Below are 17,598 nucleotides of genomic sequence, written 5' to 3'. Positions count from 1 at the left end.
TTTCTGCTTCTTTAGCGACGAGGCTGTGTATTTCATACTGATAGCAGGTAGCATTTCTCGAGCAGATTAAAGAGGACACTGAGTTTGCTGAAGAGATCCGGAGATACGGATGAGCATGATTGGTCATATATTCTTTTGATGTCATATATTATTTTCGTGCAACGCTTTATTGCTGATATTTGTTTTAGGCATTTGATCTTTTCTAGCTTTGTCTCACTTCAACTTTTTATTTATTTATTCTCTTACGATTTTATGTCATCGTGCAGTCATCGAAGATAGAATAGTCGGGGTTGACCATGCCATCCAGCTGGGGCGGCTAGCACGGTGATCCATCGGATGCCATCCGAAACAAACACACTATTTACTGGCATCTTTATGCAGATTTAATTTTCATTTAGAATACCAGTATCAGTTCGTATTTGGCTCATACGTTTTTGTTCTTTTAACATGAATTGATTTCTAGATGGATTCTAAATCGAAACCGGGCGAAGGCGGAGAACTTTTTGGTTTCACGAAATCCCCCGGAAGTCTGAAATAAGCTGATCCGGAATTAACAATATTTTGCTGGTAATCGAAGGATCCGACCGACAGCTACCTTCTTCAGTAACAAAAAAACCACGGACAATTCTGCTGGTGATCCTATGTCTTAGACGGCTGGGCGGCGATGGCACACCAACCTACGCAAGAACTACATGGGACGAGCGACCAACATCAACGGCACTCCCGGCATTTCCAGAAATAAAATTAAAAATAAATAAAAAGGAGGAAGAAAGAGCAGCCGATCTCGTCTCGTTTTGGCCGAGTCAAAGAGTGGCGACCCATGAAAGCAATCAAAAAGATGCTGCCGTCGCCTTCACGAGACTCTTACTTCGGACCCGCGTCCCCATCCTCAGCCCCAAAATGATGTCCACAAGCCACCTGGCCGCCTGTGCCTTCCCCGACAGCAAACCACTCATCCAACCAACCAACACCCTCTCCACCTTCTTCTTCTTCTTCTTCATTCCCAAAACCTCGAGCTCTCTCGCCGTTCGTGAGTCAATAGCCAGTATTTGCACGGCCCCCCTTCTCCTCAATTCCATGCGCCATCTACGACTCCTCTGACCCCCAGCTAGTGTCCCGTTCTTCTGTATAAAGGATCCCCTCTTCATGTCCATAGCCTCCACGCTCTTCCTCCATTCCTGCAGCATGTAGTCGTGCCATTCTTGGAATACTCCACTCGAGCGGGTGGGAGCAGCCATGGCCAGCGCACCGGTTACTCGCAGTCGAGACGCCGGCGACGACCCTTACAATGACAAGGTCATGCTCGCCGCGGTAATATTGTTATCCATCGTCATCTTCTTCGTCTTGTTTCTCCACATCTACGCTCGGTGGCTGATCAGGAGGCAGCGGCCGGTGGTCAGGAGAGTAGTGTTCAGGGAGCCTCTCCATCTCCGAAGCATGGCCACATTCCCCGGTCACACGACCGAGATAAGGCTATCGATTAGTGGGGTCGATCCCAAGGTGGTGGCTTCGCTCCCCGTCTTCGTGTACAAGTCCCGGGAGCACGAGCATGGATTGGAATGTGTGGTTTGCTTGAACGCCATGGAAGAGGACGACAGCGGCAGGCTTCTTCCGGCATGCAAGCATGCCTTTCACGTCGGTTGCATCGACATGTGGCTGATGTCTCATGCGACGTGCCCTATCTGTAGGGCGCCGGTGGAGATCATGGGCGAGCCGGCTCAGGTGGTGGACGCTGTTTCGGTGGTCGTTCCCGTGGTGGTGGTGGAGTGTGAGGCGGCCGTGCAAGTCGAACCGAGGAATGCGAACGAAGAGTCGTGTGTGGTCAATGTTGCAGCAGCCGAGGGTGACGTACGCGCTGACACATCATCACTTGGTCCCGCAACAGCAACCCACACCATCAAAGAAGATTCTCCTCCTTCTTCTTCCTTTGGTTCTTCTCTCAAGAGGATGCTGAGCAGGGGCAGATCATAGTACTTAAACGCCAGCCACTGATATTTCAGTAACATCTCTGGTCTCCCTCCACCTTTGTGGATGATGCTAATTGACTCAAGGGATCATCACGGACAGACATCTACCCGTTTTGGTTCTTTAACGTAGAAGATCAACAACCTTCTTGAATGGAACCAACAACTACTGTAGCTTCGAAGTCAAGTTTGTGGATCGAGAGCCTACTCCCAACTCCAGGAATAATTGGATTCTTAGTTGTGCGTAGCCTTTCTATCGTTTTCATCTTCTCCAATCTTTTGAAATGTCCATTGTGTTTCTTGGAAGCTCCAAGAAGTCGTTCCTTCTCCCATGGTGTCCAGGCTAATAAAATTTTCCTCTAATATTTAATTATCAACAACATCTCTCTCTCTCTCTCTCTCTCTCTCTCTCTCTCCTTCTTCTTCTTCTTCTTCTTCTTCTTTGAGTCAAAGCATTCTTCAAAAACATGCATCTACCAACCATGTTTCACTAGTGAAGTAGTAAAGACTAACAGTCTTATCAATGAACTTTGTCCAACAATTTTGTGACGATATTGTACTAGTCTTCCAATTGCCGTGGTCTAATAGTTCATGCAATCAACCTACAACAGAGCAAAGTTCAAAATACCAAATGAACCAACGTGTATCGATCAGTATTTATCAGTCTACTAATTCTTCAGTCTGTCTTGATTTGTAAATTACAGTGCCATGTGTTGGGACACCGACTGAGAGTAGGACTTAAAAAACTCAAAATCAAACATTAGCCAACTCCACCTTCTAATTGTAGATACTAGCCGCAAGCTATTCGCTCCGAGTGGAAACACAGGTAGCGCAGATTCATGTCGATGGAAATCTTCACATTTTAAACCACGGACCAAGCACCAATTTTGGCTGCTATAGTGTATACCTCGTAGTCTTCAGAACTTTAACTTGAGAACAAGGTGGAGGCTGAAGGCAAGTCATCCTGATTTGGAGTGGATTCTGCGATGAAAAAGAGAATTGAAATATGCACTAATACCAATTAACAATAAATTGAGATTTGGCACCAAAATCCAAGCAGTAAGCATGGTGAAATAGATTACAAGATACAGATGAGCATAACTAGACAATGAACATGATATACAAACCGCAGAGATAACAGCAAGCTAGACTCTGACCTCATCATGTAACCGAACTTTTCAACTCGAGTATTCTACTTTGGTCGGGGACATGAAGAAATTAATCTAACTGAACAAAAGATATATAAACCTGCAGTTCATAAGAAAATTCTGGTCAATATGTGATTAGTTTTGAACATAACTCATGGATTTGAGCAATGTGGATTCTGGGAAATTTTAAAGCTTGGTGATGTGCTCTACTTCCATGACCGCTACATGTTTCTCGGATAAGACTACCATATTACCATGCTTAGACATCACATATATCTACTGAAAGTTAAACAATGATCTAATCATGACAATCTGACTTGCTTGCTAAGAACAAGACCTGCATTTCATCACCAAGGGGTCAGTAATTATTTACAATTTGGTGACTTCCTTGTCACGTACCTAATTCTTGGTGTCTGTGCACAAATGCGAATTGAGGATTGCACCGGCAAGAATCTTTTTTTCTCAAAGGTTTTTGGCTCATCAATTAAATTGTGATAAAAATTAAATTAAGTTTGTCATGTCTGATTTAACATCATAATTAAAAATGACTAAATATCACATGGTAAAATGTCATGGTTCAATTAGACTAATGACCAAATAACTTATACACAACAAGCTAAACTGAAAAGGGCAGCCCAGCACACCAGGCTCTTGGGACCTTACCATTACAATCAGAATGTATTTCCATGTCTTGAATCCTAAACAATTAGGCAACAAAGAGACAACCTTATGAACAACTTTAAATGAAAAGAAACAAATAATTATTTTAACAACTTCAATGACACATACGACTGCAGACTGCGTTTAAGAATTAAAGTTCACCCTGTTAATCATAGAGCCAATGTCAGGCTACATTAATCTTTATGCATCATATCTCTTGGTGCAACCCTTGTAATTTTTCATGGACGGATCAAAGACAAATTCTAAATAGACAATAACAGTCCGAGGAAAAAAAAATCCCTTCGAGAGAAGACATTATGTGTATGTTCCCTTTACTTGGAAAATTGATTTAGTTTTCAGCTAAAAAGAAACAGCAAAGAAAGATTATCATTGGTACCACGGACATTTAAAATCATATGATTAAGACCTGCAGACGAGAATCAAGTTCTTTTAGGACATTCAAACTAACTTGGGTATGTGAGGCTGTTCAAGAAGCCTTGAAGAAATTGCGTAAGAGCAACGGGGAACACTAAGTGCATACTAGCAAGGACAATTCTTCTTGGCATTGAACATATTAAAAGGGTTAAATGTAAAAACCTTGGGAAGAGATATCAGGGCTCCTCAAACGTGTAATCCGTATACTCCTCCCCTGCTGTGGTGCCATTGGGAACTCTGTTGCTGTTGGTAGCATTGGAATAGGGCGCATAAACCGTTACAGGACTCCCACGAGAATGCCTATTTCTTGCAATTGTACTGCTCCTGGTGGCCTTTGTGCAAGCCTTTCGTCCCTGAAATGAAGCACATACAATATACCAGTGGTTAGAAATAGTCTCTCAAATCTTCCAAGAAACCAGTGGAATAGACCAATTACGTACATCTCATTGCAAGATTGTGAATCGAATGTTAACACATGTATAGATCAACCTAAACTTCAATTACTAACACACAGTAACAAAACGGCATTTGTCAACAAAGATGCCATTTTTATCAAGCAAGATGAGCTTTTTTTTTTATTTTAAGAAAAGATGAGGGAAATCAAGAACATGACTCACCTTGCCCATACACTTCTCCAAGTGAGGAGCGAACCGTCCGGCCGTGACGGGTCTGCCGCAATTCATGCAATTAAAAGTCTCGCTGGCGATGGCGGGATGCGTCTGCCCGAAGATATCGACCACGTTCTTGCTATTGGATTCACCGCTGCTGCCAGGATCAGCTACCCGGGCCTGCGCGGAGAGCCTCAGCTCCTCCTCCTCTTCTTCCAGGTTCCGGTCGAGACCTAGTCTCGCTATCCGGTGGCACTCCGACGCCACATCCACAATAATAGACTCCAGGAGATCCTCGAAACAACGAGAGGCATGCTGCACACCAGAAGGATACCCCAATCCCCTGCTTAGTAACACAGATCATACTGTGGTGTTCAAAATTGAGGATCGACCCGTTCATGGGTAACCTGAGATCGAGGGGACGAGCTGCCATCGTTGAGCGCAGACATTTTGGTAACAAGGAGGCTAATTTTACACAAGAAAACCCAATAAAAGAAGTTACGCACTCGATCAACAACCGAGAGAATGCGGTTACCAAATCTATAGCTCAACGATGGCGTTGTACCTCTCGGCGGATCCCGACGATGGCAAAAGCACCTCGATTTCAATCAGATTAGGGAGAAACAATAGCGGGGACTCCGGATCTGCTGCTGATGAGACCAACCGCCGCCTCTCTCCACGCCTACAGCCGAAGGAGAAAGCAGAGAACAGGAGGACCGGAGACTGGATTGGCACTTGGAGAGCCGAAAGGGAACCAAAACTATTTTCTTGCGGAACTTGCTGCGAATATTAAAAACAACATTAAACCGAAAACAACAAAAAATGCTTTTTTCTTTCACATCTCCCACTTTCAGATTTCTTATTTGCACACGAGATCCAGAAAACACGACGGAAACGTTTTTGAAGGCTATATATATATTAAGTTCAGCGGTAAATAGGGGATGTTATCGGATCGGATCCATCCATCAGATGAATTTAATCCCTTATCGGATCCAAAACTAAAACTAAGCTTACGGAACACGGTGATGATCAAATTCGGAGACTTCGGGTCGGATTTACGGTTCGAGTCTATCGGGTTTACGGGCTTCGTTAACAGGCCTTAGAGGGCTTTTGTTTGAGCTCTTAAATGTAGTCCACGAACAGCCCATTTAGCAACTAGATCCGAACCCAATAAGCGATCCACACGCGACTGAGGGCATTTCAAAACTAATTAGGGTTTCGTCCTCCCGCCCTTCGGATCACTTCCTCCCCGTGACCGCTTCATAAACCCCCCACCCCATCCCCTCTTCCAAGTCTCCCCACTGCTTCCTTCCTTCCCCGTCCCCAATCGCAGGGAACGAAGCGGCGATCTCGGTCAGATCTTGATCTTTTTCTGCGATCCCGGGAGGCGGCACATCTTTACTCCATCCCGACCAGTATAGAGGGTAACGCCCCATGATGCCTGGTCTAAGATATCTCTGTCGCTCCCTTAGATCTGTTAGATTCAATTTACATTTGAGTTAATCTCTTCGTTTCTTGTGAGTTTTGGCCTACTGCGACAGACAACGCAGTTGGCCTACTGTGATTTGTACGACTGCAGTCTGCTTCACTTTCCTCTTTTTTCTCTTTTTACGTTCTTTGGTTAGATTGTTTTTGCTTATTGAAGTAAATATTGCTATGCATGTATGCATATACATCAATGTAGGTTTGGGTTTTGGTCGTTTCGGTGTGGATTCGTGATTGTATTTACTTTTTTATCTGTCATAGTTCATATCATTATTGACAAACACAGAAACTTGTCTGGTAAGGTTTGTGGAATGTGCTAGATGGGAAATTTCATATGCCAGATTTACAGAATTTGTCATTGTTAATGGGTGCATTCTGATAGTCAGATTTATTCAAGTACTTATCTGGTAATGGTTCTCCTGTGTAGTGTGTTTTAGGTTGATGAAGTTTCTTCGATTTGCTAATATCCTCTATATGTTGGTTTCTGTAACCTTTTCTAGCATCATAAACACAGCGATGGAGATAACCCAGATCCTGTTGTCTGCCCAATCTCCTGATGGGCAGATACGAACTCTCGCTGAAGCAAATCTTAAGCAGTTTCAGGAACAGAGTCTTCCCCATTTCTTAGTTTCCCTGTCCGTCGAGCTATCGAGCGAACAAAAGCCTCCTGAATCTCGAAGACTTGCTGGTATTATTCTTAAGAATTCTCTAGATGCAAAGGACACCGTTCGTAAGGAAGAATTAATTCAGCGATGGGTCAGTGTGGATCCATCCATCAAAGCTCAAATCAAGGAATCCTTGTTGCGGACGCTTGGATCAACAGTGTCTGAAGCGCGACACACTTCTTCGCAAGTCATTGCTAAGGTCGCATCCATCGAGATACCCCGACATGAATGGCAGGAGCTTATTGGCCAGCTGCTAAATAACATGACTCGGCTAGATGCTCCTGCACCTTTGAAGCAAGCAACCCTGGAGGCACTGGGGTATGTCTGTGAGGAAGTTTCTCCTCAGGATTTGGAGCAGGCTCAAGTGAATTCTGTCCTCACTGCTGTTGTGCAGGGCATGAACCAGGCAGAACATAGTTCTGAAGTTCGTCTTGCGGCTGTGAAGGCACTCTATAATGCTCTGGATTTTGCTCAGACTAACTTTGATAACGAGGTAGAGAGGAACTTCATCATGAAAGTCATATGTGAAACTGCTCTTTCTAAAGAGCTGGAGATCAGACAAGCAGCATTTGAGTGTCTTGTTTCTATAGCCTCTACATATTATGAGTTCCTAGAGCCTTACATGCAGACCCTCTTTGATTTGACTGCAAATGCTGTGAGAGGAGATGAGGAGCCTGTTGCTCTTCAAGCCATTGAGTTTTGGAGTTCCATCTGTGATGAAGAGATTCAAATTCAAGAGGAGTTTGGGGGAGATGAAGGTGGAAGCTCTTCCCTCCATTCTAATTTTGTAGAAAAGGCACTTCCTTTGCTTGTGCCATTGATGTTAGAAACACTGCTAAAGCAAGAGGAAGATCAGGACCAGGATGATGGTGTTTGGAATTTGTCTATGGCTGGTGGGACCTGTCTTGGACTTGTTGCAAGAACTGTTGGTGATGCAATTGTGTCCCTTGTGATGCCCTTTGTGGAGAATAATATAACCAAGGGTGAATGGCGAAGCCGGGAGGCAGCTACTTTTGCATTTGGGTCAATTCTTGAAGGTCCGTCTACTGAGAAGCTTGCACCACTTGTTCAAGCTGGACTTGACTTCTTGCTGAACGCAATGAAGGACCAAAATAGTCATGTCAAGGACACAACTGCTTGGACTCTTGGTAGGATATTTGAGATCCTGCATTCTGGGACCAGCGAGTATCCTGTTTTAACTACCACAAACCTTCCACGTATCATGTCTGTGCTATTGGTAAGTATCAGAGATTCTCCGAATGTGGCTGAGAAAGTTTGCGGGGCCATTTATTTTCTTGCCCAGGGTTTTGAGGATGCAGATTCTAACTCATCGATGCTCACACCTTATCTTGGTGATGTTGTTTCAGCTCTCCTTTCTACAGCTGATCGTGCAGACACAAGCAATGTCAGGCTTCGTTCATCTGCATATGAAACATTGAACGAGATAATTCGATGTAGCGGTACACCTGAGACCTCAAACATGATTGCCCATCTCCTTCTTGAAATCATGAATAGATTAAGCAAGACTTTGGAGCTCCAAATCGCATCTTCAGAGGACAGGGAAAAGCAAAGTGATGTGCAAGCCCTGCTATGTGGCGTCCTGCAAGTGATATTACAGAAATTGAGTAATTCAGATGAGACGAAGTCCATAATCCTTCAATCTGCTGATCAGATGATGACCTTATTTCTGCAAGTTTTTGCTTGCCGCAGTTCAACCGTCCATGAGGAAGCAATGCTTGCGATTGGGGCCCTTGCTTATGGCACAGGTCCTGAATTTGCAACGTACATGCAGGAGTTCTATAAGTATTTAGAGATGGGCTTGCAGAACTTTGAGGAATATCAGGTCTGCTCAATTTCGGTTGGTGTTGTTGGTGACATCTGCCGTGCTTTGGATGACAAGGTTCTTCCCTATTGTGATGGTATCATGAGTCAACTTCTAAAGGACCTCTCCAATCCTGTGCTTCATCGGTCTGTAAAGCCTCCCATATTTTCATGCTTTGGAGATATTGCTCTCGCAATTGGTGAGCATTTTGAGAAGTATGTCCCGTATGTGATGCCAATGCTGCAAGGAGCTGCGGAGCTCTGCTCTCAACTGGATATAAATGATGATGATATGCAAGAATATGGTAATCAGCTTAGGCGAGGTATTTTCGAGGCTTACTCTGGTATACTTCAGGGGTTCAAACGTTCCACGGCAGCTGTGATGGTTCCTTATGCAAGCCCTCTTTTGAAGTTCATAGAAGCTGTTGTCAGGGATAAGAATAGGTGTGTAGCTCACTGATGTAATTTTTATCCATATTTTCTTGTGACATTTAAACATGATATCTTTTTTTTCTGGTGGCTGTCCAGGGATGAAGAGGTAACTAAAGCTGCTGTAGCGGTGATTGGAGATCTTGCAGACACCCTTGGCCCAGACACGAAGGTCCTGTTTAAGGATTGTACTTTTCATATGGATTTATTGGGAGAGTGTTTTCAATCAGACAACGAGCAACTGAAGGAAACTGCTACTTGGACTAAAGGAATGATCTACCGAGTATTAGTTTCATGAGTTGAATCCATTTTTCGCAGCCAAACATTCGCTTTTTAAGATTAACAGGGTCAAAAGGTTTCCGCTTGGTCTTCAGCAGTGTACCATAGGTTCTGTTCTCATGTCATATCTGTTTCGTGTTCTCGGCAGTGTTTGTGCCACTTGGGGATAGAATATGATGGATGGTCGTGCTTGAACTTGGTTTATGATCCACTAGTTTGTGGTCAGAAAACAAGAATTATGCTGCATAAAATTGCCTGAGATTTTACGACTGTACTTTGTGTTCTTTGCTGACTCTTTGTTTCTGCTAAATCGATTTGGTTTTTTATTGTGAAACTTTTGCATGTCGTCTTCGTAGATCCGGTTGGTTCTTAGATGTTAGAATTAGGGAACAGTATTCAACTGTGCCTAGGAAATTTGTCTTTAGTCTTTTTTGCAAGGATGGTTCGTTGAGTTGAATTATTTTCATGGAACATCAGAATAAATAGTTAGTAAATGATTGGGTTTTTAAAGAGGGCCAATGCATTAGAATGGACGGATCGATCATTATTATTTATTTATGTTTGCTTGTATAGTCATTTGATAGTATGCTTTGTAGGTCCTTCATAATTTGAATGAGGTTATTTGATCTTATGTGGTTATATATCATTAGTGTATGTTATAATATTGTGTACAAGGTTATAAATAAGATGTTTGATGTAATATTTATATATATTTATATATTTTAATTTTGTTTATATTTTATATACCATGTAGAGGGTTTGTAGTATGCTGACAATCTCATTTTGATTGGTTTTTATGATCATTTCAGGTTTATAAACGTATATTGTGTATAATCATTGTGCAAAGATAAGATTATCCAAGTAGCTATTTTGGTGATTTTCTAGTTCGATAGAATAGTGTAAAATATCAACTCGTGCAAAGGCAAGATTATCTATGTAGTTATTTTGGTTATTTTTTAGCTCGATAGAGTCGTGTAAAGTATCAGCTAATAAGCTTGGCAGCCCTATTTTGGTTTATTTTTTTATCGTTTTAAGTTTGTAAACATAGGTCATGTGCAATCATCGCACAAAGATAAAATTACTCGAAAATAGATCATTCAAGTAGTCATTTTTTGGGTTTTCTAGCTTCGCAGATTAGTACGAAGTGTCAATAAGCACAACATCTAAGAGTTTCCTGAGTGAGACATGGCTAGATGGGTCTTTGGGATAGTGTTTAAAGTTGGTTTACTGTCGTGTTCTACAATAGTATTATGTGAGCACTTATGAGGTCTTTTGGTTACGACGAATCACCTTAGATCCTTTGTTGTGTCATCGTTCAAAGCTTACTGAAATGATTGGTTGTGGATCATGAGCTAAATACTTTCTTTAACTCCTCATTTATAGGTCTTTAAAGAATTATAAGAGATTTCAAGAAGGTTGACTCAACAAAAAAAAAATAAGGATACAATTTAGATAAAACCAATTGAGTCCGGTAGATAATTTTCATTAAATCCTATCATATGACTCCTTACGAGGAAACTATTTGCACACATCTAAATCACTAGGAAGAATCTTCGTGTAGAAACAATGTACGGGCATATGTTTTCGATTTAGTGTTGGATTTGATGATGTTACAAAATAAAGTTCCATCAGTTCTTTTTGCTGGCGTCCATCGGCGGCAAGCGGAGGTCGATGAAAGAGGATATTATCATCGTTAGGAAGAACGATCGAGGAGGTCACAACAGTGTGAACATTTTACACTTCTGTAATCTCAAGAAAGATTACATTTCACAATGAACGATTACAACAGTATCAAACAGGATTCCCATAAGCACAATGAACGATGAGACAGTTTAAATCTTCAGAAGTGTGAACATTTCACAAACACCTAGCAAACGAACATTTTGCAGGAAATACAACACCATGCCTGTACATTTCTCATTTCCATGTCATGGTAAAGCATTCAATACATACAGCCAATACAACATAACCACTTCCATTCTTTAGTTCCCTTCCGAAGATATAATCTCGAGCTCAGCCCACCACAGTGGCGACACTTTTGGAGTCGCTCCATCGGGTGGCATTGCTGTGATGTCCCTCATTCGCCTTGTGACCTCTGCCATTGTTGGTCTTTCCTTGGCCTCTAGGTGAATGCAGCAGCATATTACTTTGCACAGTGCATCACAAGTTTCTTCATCGAAGGATTTGAGAGTCGGGTCGATCAAGTCTTTGAAGGGCTTTTCACCATTTAGAAAGCACAAAGCCCACTGCTCAAGTAGACCATCCTCCTCTGAGAATGGAAGCCGGCCTGATAATATCTCTAATAGGAGTATGCCAAATCTATGCACAATACTCTCTGCGTCTGACAAAGGACTTGAGCTTCCAGACCCTGATCCAGTATCTTTTGATTCACTCCAGAATTGCACGTCCGATACCTTAGCAGCATAATCATCTGTTAAGCAGATGGTAGATGAGTCTAGACTACCGAGGATGATAGGAGGGTTAAGCTGATGCATGTGCTCTAGACAATATGCTATTCCCATGGCAATCCTCAGCCTCGTCCGCCAGTCCAAATGCTCTGCTTCTTTTACTGCAAATTACACCGAAGCCTGAAAGCAGTGCTCGCGATCCCAAAAAATAGCAATAGGATTGTTTTATGAGAGACTACAAAATGACGATATTATAGAAAACCTGGCCATGGCTAATCAGGAGATCTGTGCTATATAGCTTGAACTACAGCAAGAAAAGTAAACTATTCTTTGACTAATATGTTTTCTAGTGTATGTTAGGTTTTACAACAAAAAAAAACGTTACCATGTAGATGTTCAAAAAGTGTCCCATTCGGAGCATATTCAAACACCATCATCCTGCTGAAAGGCTCGCTTTCCTCACAATACCCAAGCAGGTTCACAAAATTCTTGTGGTTCAGTTTGGAAAGCATTGTAACCTGATAGACATGGCCAACTTTCATTAGTTGGATGCCATAGGCACTATAATATGTTTTTGCTGAGAGATGCTAGTAGAATGCAGCTCACCTTTTTCCTAAATTGAGTTTCGGATTGCTTTGACCAATCCTTTGCAGATTTGACCACAGTTGAAATCACTGCAATTTCAACACCACTTGATAATGTCCCCTTGTATAGCATGCATCCTGATAGGGAACCAATGATATTGCTGAAGTCTTCACAAGCTGCTACTAGTTCGGACCGTTTAAGTGCAGGTACGCCTACAAGTTTGAGCAATATTTTGGGTTTGGGTAGGGAAAATATAAATGAAACACAAATAGCAGCAAACAGAAAGTATGAAAGAACTACCTGTCACAAATGCTTTCTGCAATTGGCCACTTAAGCCTGTTGCCCAGGGTCTAATAGTTACGACCTTGTTGGCTCGCCAGCACAGAAGGTACACTGCAGATATGGCAAGTAGAAATGAAACAGCACCGGCTATCGACGACAATACCCACAATCTTGCATGTTTTTTGTGTGTGTTTGCTGCTGCTGCTGGACTGATGATGGGGGGTGGAATTAGAATGAAGACAGGGGATGGGGCAAGATCAGATTTATGTTGATTATGTGGTACTGATGTTGGGGGTTCGATTACTGGTGCAGGAGCAGGCGCATGATGGCTACTTGGAGATGATGGGAGGGTAATTGATGGTGCAGATGCTGATGGTGAAACTACCGGTGCATGTGTTGGGTGCAAGAAAGGTAACCTAGAAGATGTGTGCGAGTTTTCTGGGGGCACAGAAGATGAAGATGGTCCAGCTGAAGGAGTACGTATATCAATGTTAGTCTTGTTTCTTTTACGGTGCCTGCCATTATGCAATGATGCCGGTGCTGGTGCTGCTGCTGGCGAATGATTTGCTAGTTGCAGAAGTCTCCGAATAGTTGCATTTTTGAGGTTTCTACAACAGAAAAACAATATAAAGAAAGGTAGCACAAGAAAGAACATGCTCATTTCCACTATAAAATTTTTTACTATAGTTGTATCACGTATCATGACATAGTGGATTTCCAATCACAATCTCTCACATTCAAACTTCTAATTAGTTTCATCTTTAGTACATGATATCACACAAAAAATGATCCTCAAAGATTCACATGAATCCAAATCAAGCTATTGCGATGCTTAAATCAGAGACCAAAATCAACAAGATTATGACTTTTCATTACCCCTGAAGACATTGCGAGACAATGGTTTCTCATGACTAATGCAGACATAACAAAATGATCCAAGAACAAACATTGGACTCTTGATGACATAACAGAATGATCCAAGGAGAAGAATCTTTTGTTGAGTGTGAACAATGTTCGATACACGATAATCATTTACTAGGAAATCATTTCCTAAAACTCAATCACAGAAAACACAAGTTATTAAAAGTAACTTCAACCTATATTATGTATTTTTAATAAGACAATACCTTGTAATTAATCCCTTGTTTGATGATAACATGTGTTCGTCAAACTGAACCTCCGAAAGAAAATTGAGTTCATGAAGTACCGATGACATGCTACCGACAAATCCATTGTCTGTAAGTATGCTGCAAAATGAAACCATGAACATGACATTCTCACCATCGGAATGCAAAAGCTTTGACTCGAAAACTACTCTCTACTCACAGAATTCTCAAGGATAAAAGATGGCTCAGAAAAGTTGGAAGTGGTCCTGTCAGATTGTTGTGCCCCAAGTCCAAGACCTCCAGATTCTGCAAAGCTGATAACTCCTCTGGGATGACTCCGTAAAATGAGTTATTATTTAAAATACTGCAGGAGTAAACAAGTACAAGAAAACTTTAGGAAGAAAGAAGGCATGCAAAAACTCTTTAGTCAATGGCATAATTTGGTTGTTCAATATTTCAGATATATTCCCAATTAATAAAGTATCTTTAAACAGGAACTATTATTAAATTTATTGGGTATTCTATTGGATGGTCTCGACCAAGGGATTTTGTAAAATCAGAGGACAGAAACCAAGAAGGATTCATGAGTCTAAGTCAATATTGAAGAGAATAATGTTCCAACAGCCCTACGTTGTTTAACTCATGATCGGACCTTCAGCTCCGGTTGGGTGGCTCCATGTAGGATTACCATCTGGATCCAAAGAATCACTTGCAGTGAAAGATTTAGATAACTTGGACCAAGCCTATGTTCGAGAATTTTTGAAATTTGATGGCCATTAAAGAACAGCCAGCTGAGCATGGAGCTACTAGATTTGATCTATCAGTTTAAACTACAAAATACCATAACTTAAGGCTTTAACAACAAGCCAAAGGCAGAGCAGAAGAAACTTCTTAATAAAATCTTTATAGCAAAATACTACACTTGATATGGAAGCTTTACAAATAAATACTTTTATATACGATATAATGAACTTCGTTTCGCATTTCTTCTATTAATTTCATCTTATTCCCTATGGGAAACTAAACCAAACAAGACTGCATTAGAAGCAGGGGGGGAGGACATTATGGCCATTGACTTCATGGGAATCATGACCCTTGATAAAAACAAACCACAAGAAATAATATTTATATCAAGGACATTTGATCTTAAAGTTTTCTTGCATGTTTCCCTATATTGGTAGGGAGCCTCTGAGATTCACAACCATTCCAACTAGAAAATACAAAATGTTTGTACTTTCTCCTCAGTTTTAACCACTATTCCCAACTTTGACTACATTTACTTGTTAGATGAACAAAATGGTGCATGTGTACGTTATTAATTAAAAAATACTTACAGAGACTTCAAGTGAATAAGCCTTCCAAGTTCAGGTGCAAGCTTTCCTTTAAGATAAAGATCTTTCAAATTTCTGTGAAAACAGGATGTATATTAGAGAAATTGAAATAATTATAATTAATTCTAAGGGTGACATTGTTTTGTTCTTTATGCCAGGAATATAATGGGAGGATGTTTTCAATTTTATGCTCTTGCATTAGTTAGGAATAACAAGGAAGATAAGAGTCGCATATAATAAAAACAGAGCAGCATAACAAAACAATAAAAATAAGGAGTTGTGTATATAAATGCATCTATTTTGAGTCTATCATAAAAGGGCCTGTCCCTCATGCCAATCAGTCCTGCCCAAAACAAAAGTGCCCTATTAGAAGAGCACTCCTATCATAAGAGCAGGTAACAGGAAGGGAATGTCATCCAGAGTTTATTTTCTGGTACTGGGAACTATGCCTGAATTCAAACACAGGTTTAGGGCCCGTCTAATGTGTTACCAAAAAATTAATTTCAAGAATGAAAAAGAAAAGAAAAGTATAACAATAGCTTTTGCCTGTTCCCCATTTGGTAATGTGTTTCCAAATTTTTCTATCGACACTTCCTTTACAATACAACCACTCGCCGTGATCACCCTCCACTTCTTGCCATCGTCGCTTATAACTGCCCTTTCCAGCGCCAAAATTCAGTAGCATCACCACTTTTGATGCTCTGCCACTACCACGCACCACTGCCCAACACCAGTTGCCGCCATCGTTGCCAGCCAATGCCACTCCCTGCTACTTGCTGCCTACCCTCTCGACCGCTATACCACTCCAACCACTAGTTGATAGATCATATACTAATGACCACCATGTTTTATAGTAAGGCATCGTTATAGAAAAGCATATGCACCATGAAGGGTCATATGCTACTTATCTCCCAAGCTCCTAACTATATGTTGCTATTATTGACTTGCATGGATGTCATAGTCATGTTCATTCTGCATTCTACTGTTTGAACAGGAAATGATGATTAATTCGTAATCAATTTCTTGAGATTCTACTGCGGACAGATATAACTGTAAGGATTTGACAGGACAGTTTTCACTGGCTCTAGATTTACGTGTAATGATTTTTAAAAATTTTCAAGTTTTTCTAACAACATCAGCTGAATTTTCAGAACTTATATTGATGATGAAATTATGGGAAAAAAATAATGTATTTCTAGCATTAAATTTGTTTCGATCTGAACAAAGAATTGTTGTATTTCTAAGCATTAAGAGAAGAGAATACTGTGACACACAAACCAGGTAGATGATTGAGGAAAACTGTATTACTCACAGAGCTACGACTCTTCCTGCGTCGCACTGAACGCCAAACCAAAAGCACGAATCCACCTCCTCTGCTTCTTCCCAGTCTGCCAAAGCTCCGTACGGATCGAACTCCATGTTCGCTTTAAAGCTCAAGAGCGCCCTCGCTACCACACATCCAAAAAAAACCTCAAATCCCACTCTCACTCCAACAAAAACCAAACCCTAAACACAGGGAAACCAAACGAAAAATGAAGGACACACCGTCGTCGTTGATCGACGCTCCAAGTTGCAGTCTCCAGAACAGCAACGACGCAAGCAGCAGCCAGGAGAGCAGGGGAATCCCCCGCTCCCCAGTCACCAAGTCCGACGCTTTCGGTGTCATCAGCACGAAAAGAGAAATCTCGGGAGAGAAAAACCCGGGCGAGGGAGCTGAAACCAAGGGGTCGGAAGAAGCATAAGCAGAGAGACGGGAGGTGCAGACTCCGGAGGGAGGGCGACGCGAAGCGATGGTGCAAGCGCACAGTCGGATCTTTGGACCTGCGTTTGGTCGATTGCGGCGATCAAAACGCGGTCTTTGGGTATAAATGGGGTAGGGGAATTGGATCAGGCGTCTTTATCTCGGAAAGTAATAATGATGGAGGCGAAGGGAAGTTGAGACGGGGAGGGGATAGGAGAGAGGTGAGACGTTCCTACTTTTGTTTTTTGTTTTTTTTTCTCTGTTTCTGTTACTCTTCTTTTTTTTTGTTGTTGGAAATAAATGATGGGTTGACTTGTAAAATATATGAAGTTTTTGAAAAGCCAAAAGGCACGTTAGAGTTAGCGTACATTTGCCGGATGTACGGCCGGTGTGTCAGAATACAGCGAGAAAGGAAGACAAATGGGACTTCATTCTGTGATGGGTGACATGAATCACATGATGAGGAGTTCTTAAGTGGGGCCAAACCATCGAAATCGATGATGTATGAGGTATTCGACCCGTATTTGTTGTTCTTTTGAAGGCTTCCTACATGTATACACCATCGAAATCGATGGTGTTTACAAGGTAGGATTTCCCCCTGTACGATCAACAAAAGACTTGCATGATGTAGAAAAAGTATTCACTATATAC

General features: G+C 41.6%; 4 protein-coding genes across 5 annotated transcripts; 2 read left to right on the top strand and 2 right to left on the bottom strand.

Annotated features, from left to right (window-relative positions):
- Window positions 1–132: 132 nt before the first annotated feature.
- Window positions 133–2,223, top strand: LOC135613124 (RING-H2 finger protein ATL2-like). Its single transcript, XM_065110153.1, has one exon. The coding sequence runs from the start codon at window positions 1,237–1,239 to the stop codon at window positions 1,969–1,971; it is 735 nt and encodes a 244-aa protein (XP_064966225.1). The 5' UTR covers window positions 133–1,236; the 3' UTR covers window positions 1,972–2,223.
- A 373-nt stretch (window positions 2,224–2,596) lies between these two features.
- On the bottom strand, window positions 2,597–5,573 carry LOC103986191 (SAGA-associated factor 11). Of its 2 annotated transcripts, XR_671785.3 has the most exons (6): window positions 5,381–5,573; window positions 5,223–5,280; window positions 4,825–5,130; window positions 4,370–4,560; window positions 3,122–3,212; window positions 2,597–2,945 (listed from the first exon to the last, which is right to left on the bottom strand). XR_671785.3 is itself a non-coding variant. In XM_009404117.3 (5 exons), exons 2-4 carry the CDS (start codon window positions 5,262–5,264, stop codon window positions 4,384–4,386), a joined length of 525 nt encoding a protein of 174 aa, XP_009402392.1. In that variant the 5' UTR covers window positions 5,265–5,280; window positions 5,381–5,566; the 3' UTR covers window positions 2,597–2,945; window positions 4,370–4,383. The 2 variants fall into 2 exon arrangements, 1 of the variants encoding a protein (XP_009402392.1); XM_009404117.3 differs by lacking the exon at window positions 3,122–3,212 and having other exon boundaries at window positions 5,381–5,566.
- Window positions 5,574–6,062: 489 nt separating this feature from the next.
- On the top strand, window positions 6,063–9,764 carry LOC103986192 (importin subunit beta-1). Its single transcript, XM_009404118.3, has 3 exons — window positions 6,063–6,239; window positions 6,801–9,230; window positions 9,315–9,764. The coding sequence occupies exons 2-3, from the start codon at window positions 6,817–6,819 to the stop codon at window positions 9,511–9,513; spliced, it is 2,613 nt and encodes an 870-aa protein (XP_009402393.1). The 5' UTR covers window positions 6,063–6,239; window positions 6,801–6,816; the 3' UTR covers window positions 9,514–9,764.
- A 1,519-nt stretch (window positions 9,765–11,283) lies between these two features.
- LOC103986193 (inactive receptor-like serine/threonine-protein kinase At2g40270) lies at window positions 11,284–17,141 on the bottom strand. The gene is made up of 9 exons (XM_009404120.3): window positions 16,752–17,141; window positions 16,519–16,654; window positions 15,210–15,281; window positions 14,096–14,239; window positions 13,897–14,016; window positions 12,788–13,377; window positions 12,509–12,699; window positions 12,288–12,420; window positions 11,284–12,063 (listed from the first exon to the last, which is right to left on the bottom strand). The coding sequence occupies exons 1-9, from the start codon at window positions 16,870–16,872 to the stop codon at window positions 11,477–11,479; spliced, it is 2,094 nt and encodes a 697-aa protein (XP_009402395.2). The 5' UTR covers window positions 16,873–17,141; the 3' UTR covers window positions 11,284–11,476.
- Window positions 17,142–17,598: the final 457 nt, after the last annotated feature.

The sequence above is a fragment of the Musa acuminata genome, chromosome BXJ2-5 (assembly GCF_036884655.1).
Source record: "Musa acuminata AAA Group cultivar baxijiao chromosome BXJ2-5, Cavendish_Baxijiao_AAA, whole genome shotgun sequence".
NCBI lineage: Eukaryota > Viridiplantae > Streptophyta > Magnoliopsida > Zingiberales > Musaceae > Musa > Musa acuminata.
The sequence above is the reverse complement of the archived record's forward strand: the minus strand, read 5'-3'. Positions and strand labels throughout refer to the sequence as shown.